This window comes from Lepisma saccharinum, chromosome 2, assembly GCF_977018435.1.
Source record: "Lepisma saccharinum chromosome 2, izLepSacc3.1, whole genome shotgun sequence".
Lineage (NCBI taxonomy): Eukaryota > Metazoa > Arthropoda > Insecta > Zygentoma > Lepismatidae > Lepisma > Lepisma saccharinum.
In genome coordinates, this window is record NC_139230.1 from 5,404,492 (window position 1) to 5,431,313 (window position 26,822).

A 26,822-nucleotide genomic window follows, 5' to 3' on the forward strand; every position below is an offset into this window, starting at 1 on the left:
TGTTGTTTACATTCGAACATGCATTTGAAACTGACATGTCAGAGCACTTAACGCTCGTATGTCAAAGAATTCTAAATGGAGGCGTAATTAGCGACATCATACGGATAAAAACAAAACTACAAGTTCAAATAGCTCCAAATACCATCAACAGATGTCAGAAGGCTACTAAAAGCGAAATGCGACACCCGCAGCAAGTGGAAGTATGAACTCGCAATAATGCGACTTCCGCAGAGCAAGGCACCTGGCGTGCTGTGCATAAAAGCGACGATGGAGTGGAAACATCTAGGATCTCCCTGAAAAGGAAACCAAAGACCCTGAAAGTCATCCAACAAATTGAAGGCCATATTCTTTTGGGTTCAAAAGGAATGATGACCCAGCCAGAGGCAGGAAATGGTAAAGGATGATGATGATTCTTTTGGGTTCAAAAGGACACAATATATGTCAATTTTCTGTAACAAGGAGGCATCATTAACAAAAGAGAGATTGATTATCCTATGAACAGAAAGGCCAGTTACAGGTGAGGAACATCAAAGTGCATCAAGGCAGAACAGCAGGTAATTGGATACTGTCAACACATTTTCACACAGTCCAGACTTGGCACTATCGGATTTCCATCTTTTTGGGAGTTGGAAGACTCATCTAGATGGGAGAGCCTTGTAGGGTGACAAGGAGCTCATGATGCAAGGTTGTACAATGCGCCTCTCCTGCCTCCCTTCTTCTCTCCCAGCAATGCCGGTGTGTGTTTATTATCAGTGGATGAGTGTAATTTTGTCTGCATTGTCGCAAAATCCTATTATTATTGTTGTTGTTCATTTACCAATGTAAATGTTTCTCACATAATTTCAATGTCACAAAACCTGAACAATCTTTTCCCTCTACCCGAGTGAAGTTCTTTTCGGGTTGCTTTCTTTAATTCCCAACTCTTTTGGAGGCAAACTATTATAGTGGAACCACAAGCAAAGAAACCTGCGCAGACCTGCAACTTCTGTGAACCGTATTCCAGCATGGAGGGGAGGGGGAGAGTGGACCATGCTTCCTTATGGCTCAAGGTGAATGGAAGAAGGGAAAGCTGCACGGGGACTTTTCGTCCAAGGTTTTTTCCTTGTGGTCTCTCTATAGCACCCAGACCTTTGGTGCAAGCAGTTCTAGTTTGATCCTTGGTGGTTCAAAAATTTTGGTGGTGACCCAGCATCTTGAAGACAATTGAGGAGCAACTTGGAAGCAATAGTAGCAGCCTCTTTGCTTGAAAGCCAGAAACACAAGAGGCAATAAGGCTCAAAGTACTGACCATGCATCACTCAATCAAAAGTGACCTGACGTCTTGACCCTCGAAGGGCTGTCATGCTACAGTTTCTTTAAACAGTTTAGTTCTTACACTTCATGTTATTCAAATGATTATTTGTACATCTCTCAGTCATTATGACAGTTGAAAAAATAACAGTCTACACATGTGAAAGGTTGAAAATACATGAATAAGAAAGATCACGAATTGAAGAACAGGCAAAAATGAGTGCTGGGTAATAATGATATACTAGCATATTAACATCAATAAACTTTTTTTTAAAAAAGACGAAGAAAGGGGAGGGGGTGGAGTTCTCACAATGCACCATGTTACATAATATTGAACATAAACCACTTGCAGACTTTGAGGCTAACTAATTCTTTAGAATTCCCACCTTGATATTGAGTTGGTGTTTTAAGTCCACTTTATGTACAGTAAGGCTAATCAAGACTGGCCCTACAGTTTGAAGTGGGATCCGAACCACTATGAGCCTCCACTGGATATTGAACCTGAGAGCCCTTGATTACAAGGCAACCACATAAACTATGCACAATCAGGGAGGGAATTTCCACTTTGACCCAGAAAGGTTTGAGTTCAGTCAGCATCACCACCTTGTGCATGTCTGTGCGAAGCTGTGAAAAGGGGATAATAGAACTTTCATTTATGGAATAATAAGACTGCTTTAAAAATCCCATGTGATTTTGGGGTTTTGCTGTATAAAATTGAACAGAATAGCTTAGCACTCCAGCTAGGTTTGTGATAATCTATTCAGAGCTGTTTGCTCCTCTATAAAATAACATTCCCTATTCTCTTTGGCAGAGAAGTAAACCAGAGCTTCACATTGCAAATCTGGTTAAGGCAAAAGCATATCAGTGTGTTTATCTAATCATGCACATCATCAACAACCTGAAACCATACAATAGAAAAACTGAAAGAAAATATCAGGAGAGAAACTGAAGCAATTTCGGAAGAGGAAATAATACGTGTTAGTAAAAATTTCCTATAAAGATGCCATAAATGAGTGGATGAACGACGATATTATTTCCAACACCTCTCGTAACAAGATAAGTGCTCATTTTAATTGTAACTGTCAATACAATTGTACGAGCTTATTTCATTACCTATCTAGCGGTTCCAGTTACACGGATGTTGCATCCACTTTATTGGCAGATGAGCTCTTACTTCCCAGCATGTTAACCACCACTAGAACGGCCAACTTGACCGTGAAAAGCATTGTACAAAAACAAATACAAAAAAAGGGACCAAAAAGAATAAAATAATATTCAACTTAAAAATACGTCATTTGGTATATATTAACACTTAATCTGTAAAGATACTCAAGTTTCATGTGGGCACATTTATCTAGACAGTGGCAATGAAGAGCCACTTGGCAGGACTAAGCCGAGAGTTGTTAGTGGAGTGCAAGGGTAACGTTTTTCTGCATAGTGGTCAGTTACAAGAAAAAAATACCCTCAGAAGACAGGAATGCTTCAAAAAGGTTTGTTTTCCTATAGATGTTTTGGTTGGGTTGGCCGCGGTGGCTCAGTCGGTAACGCGTCTGACTACCATGCTAAAGGTCCCGGGTTCGATCCCCGGCCGGTTCAAATCCGGGAACTTTTCTAACGGTGAAAGCGGCCCCGGCGCCCACCCAGCGTCGAATAACATGGGTACCTGGGGGAAACCCTGGGGGGTAAAGGTGGTTAGGGGCATGATGCTGATCACATCACCCCCAATCACGACCGGATCAAGAAAGTGTGGGGCATTACCCCCACACCCCCTATACGACTTCATGGAGTGGTGCTATGCACAGGGGCGCACTTTACTTTACTTTACTTTTTTTTATAGATGTTTTGGTACTATTATGCAACTCTTGCACACTATGTTTTTTTTTTAAAAAAAAAAAACAGCTTTTTTTTCAATGCTGCCTGATGTACTATTGTATAAAATTTGTGAAACTTTAGTATTTCCCTGTAAAACACAAATGAAGACTGACCACATGGTTTATGAATTGTTACCTTTTTATTGTACATTTTGTCTTACAGAATCCACACAATCACAACTGCAGATGTTCATTAGAACAGAAATTATAAAAAAAAAAAATGAATAAAAAGATATTCAATGTGCTAATACAACTTTCTTTGCACATTTTGTGTAACTAATAATAAAAATGACATCAAATTTGAAGTTTTCCATTACTGAACAAGTTCATTACAATATAGTATAGTAGGAAATTTTACCAAAAGACATTACCTGAAATATCACCAAGTAATACAATTATGTACTACATCCATCAATCAGTTCCTTCTTTTTGCCTCATAAATGTAATTCATTTGCATAGTGTGTTGCAAGTTTCCATGCAATGGAACAAATGCTTACTCTTCTCATTATTCACTCTTAAGTTCAACTTGTTCTACTTTTCCAAAATGTGTATCAATAACAGTTTTGACTATCATATATTTTAATGGGCATTGGATCAATCACAAGAAATGATAGCTTACTCAGTCACGCAAAAGTGTGAATTCTGTATACCTTAGAGCATATCTGAAATTATCAAAGATAATTGGGAATAAAGTGTAGTTTCATTTTGTTATGATGTGCTTGTCTATTTTTGATACATCAGTAGTACTGTCAATGCAATTTCATACTGTTTCAATGATATGGCTTAACACTTGGAACCTGTTTTCAACACTTCACTCGCACTCACACAGTGAAACCTGAAATTTCATGAGGCTTTGGCTAAAAAACACAATGTGAGAAAGCAATGAATCATTTTTTATTGGCATAAGGAAAATTCAGGAAAATGTAAATTAGGGTTCCACTGTAATATACTCATCAAGTACAGTTACATATATCAAAATTGAAGTGGCAAATGCCATGTACACATATACACAATGACAATATAGCACCCAAGTAATCTGCATGTTTATGAAAGGGACAATTGTACTCACGCTTATTTTAACATTCAGGGTATTGAAAGTATTAGAGTATAATTCTGCAGTTCCTTGCAATTCTATTTCCATTGTCTTACTTTATATTTATCTAGGCACTCAAAATGAATTGATACTTTTCAGTAAAATATCATTCTCATAAATAGATTTCAAATATTAACCAATCAAGTTACATATTAATGTAATTTTCAATGTGTAATGCAGTAATGATGATACATATGCAAATATATTCCTATTTCTATTACAGGTCAGTCTCATTAATTTGAAGTTGAAGGAACAAAAACATGTTAATGATGAATTATCCACACTCTAGAATATCCCCATTTTGCAATTGAAATCCAGAAGCAAGTTTTACATTTCCCGTAATGGCAGGATTTTAATTTAAAATGTTAACTTTACAAAAAAGTACTTGCATTTATGGTTTAAAAGTACTGCTTCAGTAAAAACATTAGCTTCTTTCACTTTTCCTTTCTTCTAACTGCTTGTTGAATTTTGTTATTTAGCATTGATTTTCTGCCACCTTTGGTCAATTGCAATGATGAGAATTGAGTGATGATATGATGAACTTGATGAAGGGACACACTCAAAGAACACCCATGCCCAGGCTGGGATTTGAACATGGGACCCCTGGCATCACTCCTCCAATTGGTAACACTTGAAACCTTAACAAAAGACCATGGTAGTGACCTGAAGTGCAAATGTAGTGCTAACATGGAACATGAAAACTGTGTTCATGACAAGTCAAGGTCAGTTGACTAACCATTTAAGTCTGCATCTGCAAATGCTACCAGATGAAGGGATGGTAAGGGAAGTGGGAGATGCTTGACTTGTTTGTAATAGTCACTGGAATAATTTTGATGTATTAGCTCTTTTACTGCATACCTAGGCAGACAGAAAGTCTGTTCTTGTAGGTAACTATTTACAGGATTTTGTGACAGATCAACAAAATGTTAAAGTTACAGCAATGAAATCTGAATGCTCCTTCTCCCATCATTGTGGGTAACTTACCTCAAGGAGCAACTAAAGAAAAAATCATGAACATCAATCTTTTGCCTCAAACTTCTCAACATCCTTGTGCATGGTTGTGATTTTCTCTCCTTCCTTATAAGATCTCAAAAGAACACCAAGTTTCTATTTTTCATTTCCTCTCCAAGCTGCACAAATATGACAATTCAGAAAATGAGATAAACAAAGGATGAATGCTGCACAGATCAGTGTACTAACATCCATAGAATTTACTTGGAAACAAGCACACATGGACATTTTTAATCATCTCTTCATATGTTCACACAAGATCTTTTTGAATATCAATGAAGTCAAAGTAAATCAGGAACGTTTGGGTCATCATCAACCATGACTGCAATTTGAAGAAATATTTTCCTTTCAGCCAAGGGGGCAGGGAATTAGCTGACAACAGCACCATTCTTCAACTCAGCATGATCTATGGGAGGGAAGTGGGAACTCTGGCAACAACAGAATTCTGCTGGTTTCAATTGTCATCCTCGCTACAGGTGCCTGTAACAAACTGTTTACCCTTTCTTGGTGAGGTTATTATTGCCTGGTTAGCAGTTCAAAGTTTGTGGAATAGTTGACCAGGGAGTGTTGGGATTACTTTGAATTAAAATTTATCTACTTCGATTTATCCATACTGAACTACACTAAAAAAAACTTATGTTACTGTTTGGGGATTGTAAAGAACTTCACATTGAAATATATTTTGTACTATTCAATGTTGGATTAACAAGGATTTTCTGTTGATCACTGATAGAAATATCCACATATTTTGATGTCCAATATTTTATACTTGCTGTTAATATTACAAGTTTTGAATTTTTCTTACATAACTATTTTGTGCAAGGAGAGTGTAACTCTTCAATTTAATACAGATTACATCTGTACCAGCCTGACTCTCACCATACAAATACACTTTCAAAATTTGAAGTAATTTTTATTATGCTTTCAACAAATGTGTTGTGAATATCTTCCATAATTATTATGCTTTCAACAAATGTGTTGTAAGTGTCTTCCATAAAATAGGCAGTGAAGTAATAGCACAACTAATTAGTTAATGTATATACCTTTTTGAAAGGAATAAATTCTTTCATAATGGTTATTGTAGCTACTACTCTCTTTATACATTAGACAATGGCAATCAGCAAAAGGCTTCCATAAGGTTTGGAGTGTCATACAGGTTATAGATTTTATATTATGTCTCTGCACTGCAAAGGAAGACTGCTATTGAAGTTTCATAACACAAAGTCACAAATAAGTATCACTCATTCTTCCATTTCTATTACATCCACTTTCGTCTGCACAGAATCAAGAATTAGATTACCTCAATGAGAAAGGAATGTGGCAAATTTATACGGTAACTACAAATGCATGCATATCTGTCCATTCCTTTCATGTTATCACAGCAATGACCAGCATCTACAAGATGTGTGTCAAATGTTTTATGCTACAGTAGTACACAATTCATTTCAAATCATCTTAACTGAATTAAGTCTGGTGTATGTTATCAAGAACAACATAAAAGAAACAGTACATCTTTCTTGTCAAAGAAGTTCTTTGAACTCAATCATACTCAATTATGCTAACATTTTAAATCATGATTCCCATCAAACCAGTATGTAATTTCCAATGTGCAAGCATACGTGAGTATGTGCGTGCACGCACATACACACACACACACACACACAAACATTCATATAAAATATTCTTTCAGCAATCGACTATGTGAGAAACCCCTGTGTGGATAGCTCGCCCCTTCCTTTTTGTTACACAAAAGGAGAAAATCTGTTGTAACATAGCCCTGTGAAATTCTCTAACTTCATAACACACACAAAATCACAGATTCCAAGAACTCTTAATCTCAGCTGTTAGTTCTTCTCTCTTGTTCAGTCAGTTCCTGATATCGAGCATACATCATCTTCTTCACACAATCTTTATATGTATCGCCAGGAAGAACTCCATAATTACCACCTTTCATACCCAAACCTGCCGTAGATGCTCGCCTTTCAGTCTGAAAAAGTAAGCAATTTATACAGGTGTAATTTACCAGCAAGGTTCACACATATATACACAATGAATGAAACATGTTGAATGTAGCTACAGGAAAGCAATGTTAAATACCTTAGTTACGTGTGTGTACAATAATGCGCACCCTGGTTTTTAATGGGGAAAAGTGACAAACAATTATGTCTCATATATAATGCGCAGTACAATCCAGGTTTAAGAAATGGCTTTCTTAGTTGTAGGTCATAAAGCTGTTGTTATGCCGATCAAGAGTGAATAACATCACACCTATTCAATGAGTCACCTATTGCTATGTGGACCAAAAGGAGAATATCCTCTTGAGTAAAAAATAAGTCACTTAAACATGCCACCTCCCCCACTGTGTTTAGCATCCCAAAGCTTCTCTCTCTCTAACCACATTATTTATTCTGTAATAGTAGTCAGCAAGATCAAAATTATCTTATGGATTTGCAGTGCTCGGGAAGTTATTTTCTATTATTTCTCACCCGATACATCTGGTACACATCTCGTGACAGGAGGTGCATGCTTAAATTCTGCCAGAAAGGCACTGCTTTTCTTGGTGTCACAGAACATTACATTGCAAAGTAAAAAATCTTGGGAAATGGCCCTTAAACTTTTATATGTGGTTTTGCTCATTCTTTCTCTACTTTTTCTAAAAAAAAAAAAAAAATTCAAAATATATACTTTTCCGTGATCAATGTAACATTTATACAAGGCACATTCAGGACCCTCAAACTAGTAATTAGCAGCACAAGATTTCTTCCATCAAGACATTTACACACTCCATATCATATTATTTAGCCAGTAATACATTTTAATTATTATTTTCTTTTTCCTTATCTTTTCTTTCATCAAAAGTACCATAAAAATCAGAACGTTCCTTCATTTTGTAGTGAGCTTATTTCAACCAAATTGCACATAATGTCACCATCTTGAATGGAATACTGTTGCCATATTCTGCCATATTCACAAACTGCATGATAACATGATAGGGTTCCATAAACATGAAAACTCAATGCAAGTCACAAAATCATGGAATGACCCTGTATGGTTTCATGTTGGCTGTCCGAATTATTCTGTGCATTATACACACCACAGTCTTTGGCAGCAAACATTTTGGAAAAAAGTGTGCATTATACATGAGTAAATATGGTTCAGTTAAAAATATCCAACTTTTGAAATGCTGTAGAAAATGGAAATAAAAGACAAAAATTAAAAATTGTCATCACTTTCTGTCTGGACATTTAAAAGAGTGAGTGAGTGAGCTCTGAGTTTTAAGTCCTCTTTATGCACAGGAAGGCTAATTGGAATTGGACCTACAGTTTAAAGTGGTATCTGAAGTACTCGAGCCTCCACCAGATACTGAACCATGGACCACTTGATTACAAGGCAACGAAGTCAGCACTATGCCATCGAGGATGCACCCAGCTGCATATTTGTGAAAAGGGGGTTAAAACCTGTGCAAGAGAGTATAAAAACACAGTCCCGGAGCCTGTCATCGAAGATTTAAGAGGCACATTGTTCTGGAACCAACACTGGAGTTACCAGTAAGATTCTGCTCCAGCCCACAAGATGTGATCAATGCAACAGTGGCTAGAGTAACATTTTTGTTGTTAGTATCGATAAATATGTATTTTCCAGATATTTTAATACAAAATCTGATTCTTCAACATTTCTTGTGTAAAATAGTGAAAACAGGAATGACTTAGCTTTAATTATCGAAAGTTATTAAAGAAAAAAGGAAAAAAAGCCCGGATGCCATTTTGGAGGTGATGCGCACATGGGATTTTAGGGGACTTTTGGGATTTCATTTGGGAAGTAACAAAGAGCAAACCCTAAAAAAATTAGCTTTTTATAAATTATTTCAGCTCGCAACCCCATATTTACTGGGCTACATGTGTCTTAATTTAATTTCACCTGCAGACTGGCTGTTTGGCAGCCCAGACCTCAACCTATTGGACTACAAATTGTGGTCAAGAGATTGAAGGCATTGTCTGCAAGAAGAGGCACCCCACAATTGCAAGTTTGAAGCGTTCGTTGGTAGCAGCAGCGGCAGATTTTCCGGTGTGCATCATGTGTGCTGCAATAGACGAGTAGCCAGGAAGACTCTGAGTCTGTGCATGCAAAAGATGACCATTTCGAAAACAGATTGGTGCTAAGTGTAGTCAATACTCCATGTAAGTGCCACATAAGTGCACATTAAAGTATCTTTAACCATTTTTCATTTCATACATTGTAACACTATTTATGGCCAGAATGGACAATTTTACATTTTTCAGGGGATCAAGCTGAAAAAACTTTAAAATGTGGGGAAAATGTAAAATTGAGGATTTTTTTTTAACATTGTGCTGTTGGGACCATCGAGATTGAATGTAAATTTTTGGAAAATGTAAAATCCGAGAACGTAAAAACAGGGTTCCACTGTACTACTTCTATCAGCATGTGCCAAGTACACAGTGATCAGGGGTGGGACAAAGATTAAAAAATTACATTCTTGGGGGGAAGACACAGGAAAGGGTATACGGAAATACTTGGAGCAGATGGATGGGGACAGAGGAATGAGGAGGAACGGTGACTACTGGACTTTTGATAGAGAAACGGACAGTTAGTACATAACATCTGGTTTAAGACTAATTATGACAGCCATAAAATCACAAGATACAGTTGGAATAATGAACAATAGTCTGTAATAGATTAAATTTTGTTAAACAAGGAAGTAAAGAAGAAAATGAACAACATTAAAGTAATACCCAGTAGACAGTGACCACAGGCTACTAGTAGGAGATGTGAGGAGATGGAAAATAAAAGATAGAAGGGACGAACAAGAGAGAAGGATAAGAGTGTGAAAATTGAAGGATAACATGATAAAAGAGAAATATCAAGAAATATTGTGAACAAAAATGCCAAGAGATGAAGCCAACAGAATGGACAAGATTTAAAACAGAATTAGTAGTGGCAGTGTAACGCTTTTTCTCATATATTTACGTACTTTTGAAAAATCTCTACAACATTATTAGTGAAGCTTCTCAAACCATCTAGTTCATTCACTCTCTACTAGATGACTCTGCATACGCTATCGCCTTTTCGATAACTTCCGCCTCTGGAGGCAACTTCCCCAAACTAAATCCTCGACCTCAGTACACTATAAATTCTAACTTTCACTTCTTCGCCAGCCGATGTAGGAGAGAGAGCAAATTTTATCAAACTCCGGCTCATGCAGCTTACGTCACCTGTGTAGATGTGACCAGCTTGTTTCACGATGTTAACGAGGAAGGAGCAGCCATTTGTAAAATTGCTTGACTGCATGTATCGTGGGAACTAAAAGTGAAATACGTTTGCAAATGGCACGAGTGCAGACTAAGTGTCCATACTAAAAATTACACTGGTTGAACAGGTATGTTGGAAATTTTACGTATTTGGTGCTTAGTGAAAGAAGGAATTTGTGATAGCCTCTGAATAGTGTTATTCGCAGACAGGCTGCCCCTCTACGAACTTATTCATCATGAAAAGATACAATGCACTGGTCATGACTTGTGAAACGGTTCTTCTTCTCTCTCCTCAAACTTAGTTATGTATTTTGACAATTTCGGCAGCAAGAAAGTCATAAAATCCACTCCCCATTTTTATTGAACATAAGTCTATTGTGCAGTGCTTGCTTGCAAAGTACATGCTTACCAAAACTGGTACAAAAATCGCCAGAACTATAATTTATGTAAATTAGTGCCAAGAAACTAATCTCTCCCTATTTTGATTGTGGATTAGCCATGGATAATGAACTCATTAGAAATTGAGATCAAATGCTAGAAGCAAAATTCTATTAATTAAAAAGGCAGTAATATATAATTTTTTAGAAACAAAGAAAGGCGTTGATACTAACCCATCCCCCCTCCTTTATGACCAAATAGTAGCATCAAAATGACGTAATAAAATTTGAGTTTTTGTTGCATGGTGAATAAGATACAAGAGACGAGCCTGGCGTTATTTAGGATTGTATCGTCCTTATAAATTGAGAACATTGTTTAAAAAAAAAACAGAATTCTTATTTGAATAGAAATCAGAGCTATTTTTACAAGGAAACAAATATCAAATGCTTGTTAAATTTTATGGACGTGTATATAAATTTGTCCATTGGTTAAATGTTGTATAAACCAAGATATGTGTAAATTGTTGATGTGTTAACAAGGTTGATTAAAAATCAAAAGCTAATCATTAATGGATCAGTTGATGCAGAATGTGGATTGTAAATGAGCGATTGTACATATTATTGAATACTCATGAATAAATTCGGCATCTTGTTGTTAACATTGTTGATCATTGAAGACAAATTAGGTTAAAAAGAATTCCTAGTTACGAGGTGATGGTAGTAGTAGAAATGTGCATGAATTTGATTAATGTGTCTCGTAAATAATTTGGTACGTTGACATTACAAGGAACGCATACCCCTCATTGCAAATTGCGCTCCAACTATTGTGGAACATGGTGCCTGTGTCACTTGACAAAATGTTTGCGTACATAATAAGTTTTTGAAAGAAGTGAGTGCTCTCTATCTTTTTGGTGTGGCGCCATGTTCATGCGCAACCATTCTTCCTGCATTGAATTAATACTCGAATGAGTTATGAGAAATGGTAAATTTTGAATTTGTCAAGATCAGCAAATAAATATATATATCTATAAATCTCACGTACAGTTACTTTCAGAGTCGAATCGTGTGTCTGAACTTTTCGACGTCCTTTTTGCGACTTGACTCGAAATAACGTTTCATTGTCCCTTAAGGAAGATTAATACTTTGAGGCTTGCCGGTTGGGTTTATGCACAACTTAACATCTTATATCCCGTTAACATGCTTCCTCCAAAATTCCTCTGGGTAAAAACACTAAGTTGCTGAGGAACTCAGCACTTCGTCTGAGGAAGATCCTGATACAGTGGTGAAACGTTACCTGTTAAGTGTTTTAATCTTAATAAACTGCCTTGGTCCTCTGGATACTATTGTGTCTTAACCTCACCGGACGTCACAGCAGCAGAAAAGGTGTGTGGAAGGACAAGTAAGAAATGAAAACTAGAGAGGCAGTGAAAAACAAAAATGATGCATTCAGAAAATGGTTTAAATGTAAATCACAAAATGCACGTAAAGAGTCCGTGGAAAAGAAGATAGAGGCAAGAACAGTAGAAAAGGAGGAAAGAAGAAAGTGGATGGAAGAATGGCTCAAAGTGCTAGAAGAAGATGTAGATGGGAACAAGAAAGTATTGTATGGATTAGTGAGAGAAAGGAGAAGAGAAAGAGGACACAGCTGTAAGCTAAGGGTAGAAAGGGGAAACATTGTAGAAGAGGATGAAGAAATAAGGAGAATGTGGAGAAATCATTTCGAGAAATTGCTGAATGTGAAAAAAGGAAATTAACATGGAAGTGAAGGAAAAAGAAAACAGGAAAGAAAAAGTTAATCTCACATGGAAAGAAGTGGAGGAAGCTCTGAAGAGAATGAAGAGAGCTAGAGCACCTGGAGCAGATGAAGTGCCAGTGGAAATGATACTACGAGTAGGAGTGATTGGTGTGCAGTGGCTGTACAGTGTGTTGAAAACAGTGTGGCAAGAGAGAGAAGTGTCAAAGAGATTGGACAAAGGGACTAATAGTTCTCATATTCAAGAAGGGTGACAGAAAGGAATGTAAAAACTACAGAAAAATAACACTAATGTGCTACTCAGCAAAGGTTTTGATTAATTGATTTTCTTTATTTTACTTCGCTTCTTGCGCCACTTTTGGCTAATTTGTGAAGATGGAGATGAGTGATGATGTGATGAAATTGACGAATGGACACTCACAAACATCCATGCTCTAGCTGGGATTCGAACCCGGGACCACTGGATTCGTAGCACATTGTGCTAACCACTCCACCATTGGGACCGGCACTCAGCATAGGTGTATGAGAAAATATTAAGAGAAAAGAATAAGGGAAGTGACAAGAGCTGAACATGAGAGAGGAACAGTATGGATTTAGAAGAGTCAGATCAAGACATTTTCTGTCACACACTATAAACCTAGCAAACCCATCTCATGACCTGGCTGCAGAAGTACAATATGCATAAAATGAGATCCAAACCTTAAAATAGCCAGTGTGAAAGCTGCCCAAAACTCAAGAGAATCATTTGCTACTGCAAATAACTACATGCAAAACTAATTTGTTTGTTTGAGTTTCTTTTTGAGTTCACTTTACACACAGAAACGATGATCATGACTTGACCTACAGATTAAAGTGGGATCCTCCACCAGATATCAAACCAGAAAGTCCTTCATTATAAGGTGGTGATGTTACCACTACACCATCGGAGAGGCTCCCAAAACATGCTTGGCACTTTGCTGGAAGTACCTCAGATTTGTGGTAAACAAAAGAAGTAATTATCGCCAAGAGTTGGCAGAGTAGTATTTCAGGTTGTCTGTCTGGATGGCACATCACCTTTGCAACAAAAGCCTATACTGTATGAGCATGTGTGGTTCTTGACCAAAACATTTTACATTTATCAGTAACACAGCAAAAGTAAAAATTCTTGTTCTGCATGATCTCGGAACTGTTCATTACAATTCAAGCAAATGACATTACCTAAAAATCAAGATCTGCTTCTAAAATCCAAAGTGGAACCAAATCATTAGGACAGTTTAATCAGATAACCGTTATTATCACTGTTTGCAAATTAGCTAATAAAAATCTCAAATTTCTTTAAATAGCATGCAACTTACTTCCAAAATGATATTATGTTGTTGTTTTTCTTATGAATATGATAGGGATTTTCAAAATACATTTTAAAATATGCATTCTCTTTTCAAGGAAGCTTTAATAAAGAATGATGAATCTTTAAGGAGAGAGGAGTTACTAAATTAAACTTTTGACCAGTTTCACTCGTTGACTACCTTGCCTTCATACCTAAGATATATATCATAGGAGAAAAACAATTACAATCTGAACTCTTGTTCAGTGAAAATTTCTTGCTCAAGAACCACATTTTATAGTTTCGTGGCAACAGAAAATATATTTAGTTTATTTAGATGAAAAATAGGATTACTTTCAAAATGCTAAATTTATAACAAACATATTTGCATCATTTCTCTAATTGATACTTTGGAATAATCCATATCCCTTTTTGTAATTTATGCTTGCTAATGAACATTTTTCACAATGATCCTTGGAATTACTCCCTTATGAGACATATGATTGAATTTATACCATACTGTTGCATATACTTACAGTGAAATTACTATGGACACTTTTTTTTGGTTACAGTGGAAGTTTCATTTGAGAACTGAAAAATGAACCAAAGAACTTCAGTGGCATGACTACACTTAAGGTTTAGGCTGTAAATAAGTATGTGAGGGATCTATCTTTTTAAGGAAATTACTTTGTTTAACCATAATTATAAGCACAAGCAGGAAAACTTAATTCTAGCAACCAAAATAAGTTACATATGAATGAAAGAGTTTTAACCCTTAAATGCTCACATACTGTAGTTCAGATAAAGTTCCAGATATTTGTGTTTTTATTGATACATTAACTTTAACCCATAGCAGACAGGAGCCTCATGTTTGTGTATAGCCTCTCAGGACAAGACCTTTTCAAGCACATGCTTTTCATCATAGAAACAGCTATTTTTTTTCTTTCTTTGGAATGACAGGGCTTTTAGCAAAGGTAAAATTTATATATTGTACCTACCAATAATTAAAGTTAAAGGAAAATAAAATAATTTGTTTAAAAAGAAATATAGTACTCCACATGCCCCTGTGGCCAGCACAATAGATGAAAGTTAATTTTAAAAATGTAGCAAGTAGCAGTAGTACATCCCCACAACCATGCAAATTTTCATTGAATATAGGCTGATACTTGTTGAGGGAAAAAGTAATACCAATGGATAAAATAGCAGTGTTGCTTATGGAAACAATTCCTGGAATTTCGTTTGTAGCATCGGCTCCATGGATGGTAGATGAACCACATTTGGAGGGAAGCATGAAATAAGACCACTTTAATCTTTTGCTGCCCAAGCGTCTCGATTGAGATGCTGTGTCAAGGTCGTAGTTTTTACGTTATAACTTTTCTATTTTTGGCTAGAATTTCGATTTTATTTTTTTTATATTGTTCCTAACACATGTATTTAACAGAAATGTTTTTTTGCATTTTTTTTGTCTTCATGAAAATGGAGGGGGGAAAAGGGACTTTTCTTTTCAAGGTCAATTTTTTGCCGACAAAGGAAGACCGGCTTTGTTGTTCTAAAGCAATGCTTTTCACTCCCTCCTGCTAAGTGATTTCAAAGGAAGCTTGTTTATCAGTATCCGATGTCAAAATGAAAGTTTTCCATGAGGGGGAGGGGGGAGACTGGTTGTTGAATCTGCGTTGTGACAATGGAATTTCGAAGCACACTGAAGGAAACCTTCGTTGTTTTTTTTTAGCACAATTATCTACAAGTGGCAACAGGGGTTACCCAGCATTGTCTAAGAATAGAATTTCAAGCAGCTGTAAGAATTGGCGCTCATTTGTCACTACCAGGGCTGTTTCAGTCTTATGGGAGATTGGTTGACCGTAGTTAGTATTCTGTGTTTCTACTGTTCCTCGCGAACCGGCTGAAGTCAAATTCCTGTCCATATTCACGAACCTTTTCTTGTACTAAATTTTATTGCGAGAATGTGAGTAGAATACGTGTAATATTTACAAATAGCACCAGCAATGTACATATTCTACAACTCTTTCATCTACACACTATTTAGTTTTTAATTTGGATAAGTAGCTTCATCCGGCCGACCAGTCTGCTTAAATTTTGAAATTATGTCGTCTGATTCTTGTCATTAGAATATTATTTTGGGGATGCGGTAAGTGTTGCCTAATGTAGTTAATGAAATCGTAATTTAACATTGTATGAAATCACTGCGTAATACTTATCAAAGCTTTTTTTTCAAAAGTGATAAAGAAGTATCGCCAAACGCGAACCAAATTCCGTTCATTTCATACATCACTACAGGCTTGCATTCAGTATCGAAATTGAATTTTTTTTAGTGGAATTGTGTATCATTTGTTGTGTAAAATAAAAACTCAGGAATTTTAATGAAATGGTAATAATATTATATACTGTTCTGTAAGGGCCAAGTTCCATGTGTATAACTTAATCTGTGATGTTATGCTTCTGCAATAACTTATTTTTTAAATTCCTCTCGTATTTGCTTGCTTGCTTGAGTGGTTTAGGTGGACCAGGTTTGGTTCTCTTACTTTTATAATTATACACACGCGCGGAAATAATCAGATAATTAAACATAATGATCCTAACCTACTTATGTTATGATTCCGGTAATTATTTTGCTAGTGAAAATAACCCTACATGCTATTCTCACCACCTGGTGAAAATAGTCGCAGCCTTTTTTATTTGTATGTAGTTAATCCTTAAGGATCATTTGAGGTAAATGCAACTTTGTATTGAAAGCAGCATATTTTCAGTTACTATTTTCACCAAGTGGTCAACCTCGTTTTTGTGCTATTTTCACCTAAATTCATGATTCCTCATAATGTGGGAATTATTTTATAAAACATTCACGTTCTCTTGTAAGATTTTGTTTTGCATTGCTTGTTAGGTTCTATGTCTCAAAAAATAATCATCTATACCATGTGATATCATTGCTCTCTCTAAAAAGTGGTAATAATAATCAATAATCAGCATTTTTAATTTGCAAAAATTGACAATGTGTGAAATATAATAGCATCTGTACTTAATAATAAAAGTACCAGTTTCATAGATCGGAGACACATTAAAATCAGATATTTTGTGTTTTGCATGGTTCGTACCTACCAATTGCGTATTGCGGAACATAGTTCAAGGTGCCATTGTGCGTTTTACACAAAAACAAACACTTTTTCTACGCATTTATCTAAGTGCTATCGAATGCACGTAACGGTGCGATATCGCTTGCTTCGTGAATGATATCACTTCTTTTGTTTTCCAATATCAGTGTTTTCCAACCTTCTTCACCGAAAAATACCTACTATTGTGTTCGTCACGTGTGCAAATTGTACATTGCTGACGGATAGCCCCACGAACCATTCCGATAAGGTTAGGTTAGGCAAGCATAGTTAAAAAAAAAGGGGGGGGGGTTGGAAACACTGACATGATTTCCCGGTCAAATAGATACCACGATGAAAGAAAATACCTTGACTAACGTTGGAAACCTTAGAAAAACTCATTTCCGTAAGTAGTTTCTTCTGTAAAAGTGAAGAAATGTGTCTCCGATGTTTGAAACTGTTACCATAATAATAAAAAAAAACTGCTGAAAATAACTTGTTCTGCTCGTCCCAAAACCTCATGAATGAATGTAGTTGCACATTTTTTTTTATTTTGAGAATAATTACTGAAAATCATGGTTCCCATTGTATGAAGTTTTTTTTAGAAGCTATACAAGAGAATGAAAAGGTGCTTTCAGTACTGCAAACAACTGTGGGAATAACTTTGCAGTTCGGAGAAACCTTTCTGTGGAAAAAAAACAACACTTCAGAGTGTGATCATTTCCACAATTTATCTATTTTAAGATGAACATTTTTGTGTTCAGTAACATTCATGTATCATGATACACACAGTACAGTAGTTACTGATATAACAGATTAATCAAGTCCAGTGAGATGTATGAAAGTAAGTAGTCTCTGCTGCACACTGTTTATGCTGTACTTCATTAAATACTAGTTGCTCATGTTATAAAACTATGCGTAATAACTACAGAAAGGAGGTATGGAGTAGCAAGGTCCAATATGAATTTTTCATTTTTGTAATGGTGCTCGTATGTCCTTAGGATAAAGCAGCCAAAGATGATAATGAAGTCATGCATTTCTTAAAGTGAGTACATTATTTTTGTTTGCCATAGCTTCGGTCGACTTTATTTTTGCAAAGTGTACTCTCATTTATGTGGTGAGCACTCTAGCATGTTGGCTACTGAAATGTTATTGTCACCAGGGAAACTATGTTACCCATTGGGCAGTTCCCAGTACATATTTTTTTTAATAGTATTTGAACATGAAAACGCAAGAAAATTAATCCCACTGTACAGCACTGTAGAGCATTTATTTAATTTCTAGGAATTATCCACCTGTGCGCATGTTTTATGCACACATCAAGATAGAAGAGATACAAATGCAAAGTCCGGTATGGGACTTGGACATGGGAAGTGTAATAAATATGGCACTTCTCTGTTTAAGTCTCGTATCAGCTGGCAGAAAGTTCATCGTGGAGGGAAATAAATCAACATTTCTTCATTCATGTTCAGCTATTTAGTAAATGATGAGTATTTGGTTTTTAAATAAGCTGTTTTATGTAAGAGATATTGTAGATATTATTTTATATGTATATGTAGATATTATTTTTGTTAATATTTTCTGTGTATTTTTAAAGTAGAAATATTAATTTTCAATATTACCGGTTTTCATTCTTTCAATTGCTTTAAATGCTGAAAGAAGTCTTCAAGGAACAACTATTAATTTTCGAAAATATGTTTTCATACTTTTCTTTCAGTGTAAAAGCATATATGTATAGTAGGTGCTGCTACACTTGCTACAATAAGGTATGAAATTTCACTTCAAGTTAATGGTCCGTGTCATGACAGTAAATTTGTGTTAAAGGCTGAACTTTTTCGTAGCATTCAACCTAGTACTTTTCATTTATTTGATTTTTGAGAAAACTTCCGAGCATTCTCTTGGTAATTATTATATTTTTTTCTGTGCAGACTAACCTATTTCTAATCAGTGCCATAAAGTATGTGAACTGATCCCTGACAGTATTGAAATTTTTATTATCGAATGGAGTGTAGTTGCTGTACGCAGTAATTTTTTCCATTTTAATATGTGGCAAACAAAATATTTTTTATTGATCGGTGTAAAATCTTGCAATACAATCCTGTATAGCCGAAGGATCAATCAGGGAAAAAAATATTTTTGCAAATATGGATTAGCATGACATAAATCATTCTGAATTCTTGTATACTTATTTCATTCTAGGAATTATCCACCTGTGTGCGTGTTTTATGCACACATCAAGATAGAAGAGATACAAATGCAAAGTCCGGTATGGGACTTGGACGTGGGAAGTGTAATAAATATGGCACTTCTCTGTTTAAGTCTCGTATCAGCTGGCAGAAAGTTCATCGTGGAGGGAAATAAATCAACATTTCTTCATTCATGTTCAGCTATTTAGTAAATGATGAGTATTTGGTTTTTAAATAAGCTGTTTTATGTAAGAGATATTGTAGATATTATTTTATATATATGTATATGTAGATATTATTTTTGTTAATATTTTCTGTGTATTTTTATAGTAGAAATATTAATTTTCAATATTACCGGTTTTCATTCTTTCAATTGCTTTAAATGTTGAAAGAAGTCTACAAGGAACAACAATTAATTTTCCAAAATGTTTTCATACTTTTCCTTCAAGCATATAGTATGTATAGTAGGTGCTGCTGCACTTGCTACAATAAGGTATGAAATTTCACTTCAACTTAGTGGTCATTGTCATGACGGTAAATTTGTGTTAAAGGCTGAACCTTTTCGTAGCATTCAACCTAGTACTTCTTATTTATTTGATTTTTGAGAAAACTTCCGAGAATTCTCTTAGTAATTATTATATTTTTTCTGTACAGACTAACCTATTTCTAATCAGTGCCTTAAGGTATGTGATCTGATCAGTGGCATGCCCAGGATTTTCGAAAGGAGGGGGTTATGTATACATTTTTTAGTAGTCAGCACTCATTTTGCCATCTTTACCTGCATTTGATGTTCTATTTTTTAGGGAATACTGGGCCAAAGGGAGGGGTTATAACCCCCACCAACCCCCCTTTGTCACGCCACTGGATCTGATCCCTGACAGTATTGAAATTTTTATTATCGAATGGAGCGTAGTTGCTGTACACAGTCATTTTTTTCCGTTTTAATGTGTGGCAAAGAAAATATTTTTTATTGATCTGTGTAAAATCTTGCAATACAATCCTGTATAGCCGAAGGATCAATCAGGGAAAAAATATTTTTGCAAATATGGATTAGCATGACATAAATCATTCTGAATTCTTGTATACTTATTTCATTCCATTTCTCCACCCAAGAAAAAAAAAGTCACCTATTTTAAGACTGTTATTTTCGTATGATGAAGATTTTTTAAAAAAATGCTTTTAGAGGAAATTATATATTTCCGCTCAAAGTAATAATGCAATTTCAGGAAGTTTTGGTAATAGTACGTTTTCCATATAATTTTCGTATACTTTTATTTTTGTTTGATAGAAATCAATTTTTCAATTTTTTTACTGTCAACCATTTTAAACCCGCAGCTGTAACATCTTGTAGTAGTATGTCTATGGTCACTACGTTCTAGCTTTTTGTCCGTGAATGTTGTGCGTAGGTGTCGTTTTGTGCCCAAGTGCGAGGACATTTTTTGGGTGAAGTGACAATTTTTTAAAATAATTTTTGGGGGTTTTCTCCCTTCCCCCTCCATATATACACCAAATTTGCATAAATTTTGCATTTTGACATTTTTTTTCGGGGCAGGGGGAGGGGGGAAACACATTTTTTTAAAGAAAAGTATTTTTTAGGGGATTTCCCCCTTTCCCCCTCCATATGTACACCAAATGTGCATAAATTATATATCTTCTGAATCTGTGATTCATTCTGCGTACAACGGTATATCATTCATATCTCTAGGGCATTTAGTTTCTGAGGTATAGTCATTTCAAGGTACCGCTGCATTTTGAAGCTTGAATCATCATCCTCGTCGTCGTCGTCGTCGTCGTCGTCGTCGTCGTCGTCGTCGTCGTCGTCGTCGTCGTCGTCGTCGTCGTCGTCGTCGTCGTCGTCGTCGTCGTCGTCGTCGTCGTCGTCGTCGTCGTCGTCGTCGTCGTCGTCGTCGTCGTCGTCGTCGTCGTCGTCGTCGTCGTCGTCGTCGTCGTCGTCGTCGTCGTCGTCGTCGTCGTCGTCGTCGTCGTCGTCGTCGTCGTCGTCGTCGTCGTCGTCGTCGTCGTCGTCGTCGTCGTCGTCGTCGTCGTCGTCGTCGTCGTCGTCGTCGTCGTCGTCGTCGTCGTCGTCGTCGTCGTCGTCGTCGTCGTCGTCGTCGTCGTCGTCGTCGTCGTCGTCGTCGTCGTCGTCGTCGTCGTCGTCGTCGTCGTCGTCGTCGTCGTCGTCGTCGTCGTCGTCGTCGTCGTCGTCGTCGTCGTCGTCGTCGTCGTCGTCGTCGTCGTCGTCGTCGTCGTCGTCGTCGTCGTCGTCGTCGTCGTCGTCGTCGTCGTCGTCGTCGTCGTCGTCGTCGTCGTCGTCGTCGTCGTCGTCGTCGTCGTCGTCGTCGTCGTCGTCGTCGTCGTCGTCGTCGTCGTCGTCGTCGTCGTCGTCGTCGTCGTCGTCGTCGTCGTCGTCGTCGTCGTCGTCGTCGTCGTCGTCGTCGTCGTCGTCGTCGTCGTCGGTAGTAGTAGTAGTAGTAATAGTACAAGTTGGTGCTGAAGCATTTGTGTTCGAACAAAAGATTTCAATTCTTTTTTCTACACACGGCACACTAGTCTGGATCCCATATCAAACTGTAGGTTAAGTCCCGTTCAGCCTTTCAGTGCATAAAGTGGACTTAAAACCACAAATCAATCAATCAATTTTACAACATTTTTCATTTAGATAGTTTGGCGCCCGCCGCCTCCTAGCTATGGTTATAAACTTGATAAGACTAAGGAAAGGAGGAATTGCAAGTGAAGCGAGCAAGAAAATTATGAAAATAATTTCAATTTGCATAAAATGTGAATTGGATTTAGATTAGAAAAAGTTTTAATTTTTCACGTCTACAGAGAAAAATTCAAGTACAATTCACGCATAATTCCCGGAGCCAATAATTCACACATAATTCCCAGAATTCAAGGAATTCCCGGTGAGTAGCCAGCCACCCTGCAATAATTACATAGCAGAGACTTGGACAATGACAGAGAGAGACAAAAGAAAGATGCAGGCAGTGGAGATGAAATTTTTAAAAAGTATATTGGGGAAGATTAGAAGGGATAGAATAAGGAATGAGGAGATCTGACAGACAGTGGGTGTGGTGAAGCTTCAGGACAGGATAGATCAGGCACAGATAAGGTGGTTTGGACACATAGAAGAGGATGGATGCAGAAAGACTATCAGTAAGAGCTTACCATGCACAAGGAGTGGGAATAAGGCTGAGGGGGACACCAAGATGTCTGTGGAAAGAGCAGATAGCGGAGTGTGTTAGGAGAGGAGGACAAGATTGATACACCGTGGAAAGAGAGAAGTGGTGGAAGACCAGGAAAAAATGGAGAAGCTCGACTTCTATGCCAACCCAACCAGATACAGGAAACGGTGAAGAAAGAATAATAATGATAATAGTAACAATGGATATACAGGGTAATTATAAATGATGCATCGGGTTTTAAAGTGAAATATTTTCAAAGCTACTAATATATGTGTGTGCTAATCATGAAATGACATCTGAATATGAGAAGTGGTTTTCCATTGTTACTTTACAGCGTGCATTCTGGAGACAGTTTGCAACTGCAGTGCCAGGTCACCAAAGAATTCTAAACTGGCACGGACAGTTTAAGGAAACTGGTTGCCTGTGTCAAGGTAAAAGCACAGGACATCCAAGCATATCTGATGAAACAGTGGAGAGAGTTAGGACGAGTTTTGTGTGTAGCCTAGAGAATTTTGTGTGTAGCCTAGAGAAGTCAAGATACCGTGCCGTTCCGGAAGTTGATATTCTGCAGCAAACTGTCTGGAAGATTTTGCAAACATGATTGAGGCTGAAACCATAATGCATACAGTTATTTCAAATGTTACAACTGGACAACCTCGTCAAACAATATGAATTTTGTAATTCCATGCAGGACACTATGGAGGACGATGGTTTTCTTGAGCTACTGCTGTTTAGTGACAAGGCGACATTCCATTTGAGGGCCAAGGTTAACCACCATAATGTTCATTGGGGTACTGAACAACCAAATGCTACAGTGCAACATGAACGAGATTCCTTAAAAGCAAATGTGTTTGCTGCAGTGTCTAAATCATAGGAGTACGGTCCCTTTCTCTTCACAGAGAACACTGTGACAGGTATGTCATTTGTCGATATGCTGCAGTTGTGGTTGCTTCCACAAGTGAAAGAGGATTTCAATAACTTCATACTCCAACTCGATGGGGCAACCCCCTTTGGCACACTGAGGTGTGTCGCTACCTCAGTGAAGAACTCCCACACTGTTGGATTGGGTGATGTGTTGAAGATGACTTAGCGCTTTTCCCATGGCCTTCTAGATCTACCGACTTAACGGTTTGTGATTTTTTCCAGTGTATGTGCCACCACTACCAACTAATAGGATTGAACCATTAAATTGTGCAACGCGGAATTACGAAATCTTTTAAATTTCACGTAAGTAACTTTGGTTGAGCTGCAGGATAGCATTACAGCTGCATTTAAGACCATTAGTAGGGATATGATAGAGCATGTGGGGGCGAACTAGACTATCGCATAGATGTGTGTCGAAACGAAGCCACATTGAACATTTGTGAAAGTATGTCTGAAACAGACAGTTTCTGTTTTATTTCATGTATCATTCTTTATTGTATGTCATATATTTTTTAATGCAGCCCTTTCAAACCCAATGAATCATTTATAATTACCCTGTATTGTTTTGTAATTCGAGAATGTCATACCTTCATATGTTTACAAATGAACAAAAATGACAACTGAAATATCACGTATAGTTTTAAAAAAATGGCACAGCAATTGCTGCCATGTGGAAGTGTTAAACATAGCTACCAGCCATCCTGTAGAGGATAATGAAGGGACTTTGGAATAACTTCAAGAATTAAAAAGGTAATTCGTATTATCTAATATCACATTAATGCTGTATTTCTGATAAACAACATCATATCCATGTTGATATGGTGATATGGTGTGCTGCAAACAGAATAATTTTAATACCATTTTCCCAAACTTATTTACAAATGAGCAACCCCCTTTCCCTCAATGTCAAAACTCTACAACACCAGTACAAATACTAAAACAAAATGTGAAGGATTCTTTGCATGTTAGTGCATATTTGATATGGGTGAATGATTTTTCAAACAATATTGACTGGTAATTGTACTCTTTGCCCACAATTTATATTTCTTACTCAAATCATGAAAAAATAAATTTTCCTTCTAAAACAGATGGACATCCAAGACCCATCACATTTCAGTACTTTCAATCACAAAGGAAACAACTGTTGCAATAAGAAATTTGCCAGTTGTCACAGAATCTGTGCACAGGTATGGTCATAGTGCTAAGATGATTAGGTTACATTAATTTACAAATCTAGATGTTTCTTGCAATGAAATGGTAAAAAAAAAAAGGGTAGTAATAAGTTTTATCACACCTCTATAATAGATGTCCGTCCTTGGTTTGCTTTTCCTAAACCCATTCCTTCTTGCCATCCCATTTTTTGTAATAGTTTATTTCCAATGTTATCTGAGCCTATGCCTGCTCTTGTTGGTTCCTCGTAATTTGTTGCCACTGCTTCCTCTCTTGCTTTTAAGTACTTTTCCTAAAAAAAATAAAAGAAAGAAGAAAAAATAATAATTTGCAGTGAAATTATTTTGTGCTGATAAACATGTACCTTGCAACATATTTTGTTTTTACTGGAAGAGAATGAAGAGGTAACAGAGAATCCCTAAAATACAGTGGAACCTTAATTTTAAGTTTTCAGGAGACCAAGCTGAAAAAAGTTAAAATGCAGGAAAATTTCATAACATTTTGCTATGTTAGGACCATCAAGATTCAGTGTATAATGCAGGAAAATTTAATTTGGGGTTCCACTGTATATCTTAGGACATCTCACGTGTAACAGATCAGGTTATTGCCTACTGTCAAGGACAAAGGTGCATAAGGCATAGAGAATTTCAATATATTGCCCATTTCGGAATCAAAGAAAAATATGAGCATAAAATAAAGCTTTAGATTAAAAAATATATATTTGGTAATTGTTTGCAAGTATAAGAAATAAAGCCAGTGTGATATAGACATCAAGGCCTCAGCAATATCTTTTTCAGGAGCCTGTGCCTAAAAAATCTAAATTGTGGGAAAATCTATAATTCAAAAAACTTGTATAGCATGTTACCCTGCTTGGACCAAGAAAGTGCAAGTATACAGAGGAGGAAAATGTAAAATTCGGAAACTGATCATACTATGCAAAATAAAGCAATTTCTTTTTTAAAAAAAGAAAAGTGAAATGAGCTGAGCTGAGCTGAGCTGATATCACTTTGAACCAGGAACACAATCAGTATTGGAAAATATAGGCATGCAGCTAAATCCAATTTAAGCAATTAGTAGGGGCATGCATATTTCGTTTTTGACGAAAAAAACAAATTTGAAGAAACACATTGTGGTGTTATTTTTTCATGTTTTTGAAAGGTTTGAGATGCATTTTATGATCATGTTTTGTCACGAAATAATGCGAAATGAACTACAAAAAGCGAAATTAACTCTTAAACATGAAATTTAGGGTTTATTCACCGAAGCGACACCTTCTGAGGTCTGAATTATCCTGAGAGTTATGCAATTCCCGGAAATTTGATTAATTTTGCTGTTAATATTGGAGAAGCAAAAATGGACTCCTTTACACAGAAGTAAACTTAATACTCTGATAACTTCATAAATGTGCTATTAGAAGTGAAATGTTAATTCTGTGGAATAAGTGTAGTTTTTAAATCAAATTTAGGATTATATTCACAATTTTAAAACCAAAATGTCTTTTTATATACCACTTTTCATCCAATTTTTCACCGCTATAACACCGATATTTTATTTTATTTACCGCTTTTGAACCCGAAATTGACTCAGCTTTTGTACCGAAATTTTGCTTTTTTATTTACCAAAAATATGTGCCTCTAGCAATTAGTGTAAATCAATTTATTATATAATTTTCAGATTTTAATATTGTCTGTATATTTTCCATGTGACATCTTTGTATCTTCCTCGTATCTTGAACATCGTTTAAAAAGCATCAATTTTTTCTGTTTAGAAAAAAAGGGCCAATGGCAACAGATGGCAAACAAACATATATAAGCAACAGATGAGAGTGGGGGTGGCTGCTGTAGAGCCTGGGACTTGGAAGGTTTTTGATTGATTTGTCAAAAAAAAAGGGCTGATCATTTTTTACGTGGGGATGACAACACTGATGAAGTTGAGCATGCCCCAGTATTCTGTGCTTGCAACAGAGATAGAATCGTCAGAGTGGGGTTGCGTACATGCGAGTAGCAGTAAGGTGAAATGGCTGCTGTAATACAAAATCCCACCAAATGTGAAGTGAGATCTGTCATATGATATCTAAATGCCAAAGGACAGAATGCAGCTGACATCCATCGGCATTGTGTGCCATTTATGGACAGACAGTAATGAGTGAAGGGAAGGTCAGGCAATGGTGCAGAGAGTTTTGGGAGGGGCGTTCAAATGTCCATGACAATGAATGTAGCGGAAGTCCTAGTGTTCAGACGGACGACCTGGTAGAACACGTTAAGGAGAAAGTGTGTTCCAATCGCTGG

At 36.7% G+C, this 26,822-nt stretch overlaps 1 protein-coding gene across 8 annotated transcripts in view; it reads right to left on the reverse strand.

The window, feature by feature from the left end:
• Positions 1-4,037: 4,037 nt before the first annotated feature.
• The window catches only part of LOC145983887 (RNA-binding protein 5-A-like), a 79,343-nt gene continuing 56,558 nt past the window's right edge, over positions 4,038-26,822 (reverse strand). For 6 of the 8 annotated variants that reach the window (XM_083116982.1, XM_083116976.1, XM_083116981.1 and 3 more), the window contains 2 exons: positions 24,659-24,826; positions 4,038-7,252 (listed from right to left, as the gene is read on the reverse strand). In XM_083116982.1, the coding sequence (XP_082973108.1) occupies positions 7,103-7,252; positions 24,659-24,826 (318 nt within the window). In that variant the 3' untranslated portion in view covers positions 4,038-7,102. Of the gene's footprint in view, positions 7,253-14,500; positions 14,557-24,658; positions 24,827-26,822 lie in introns of those variants that run through there. The other 2 variants (XR_014441270.1, XM_083116983.1) reach the window with 2 other exon arrangements.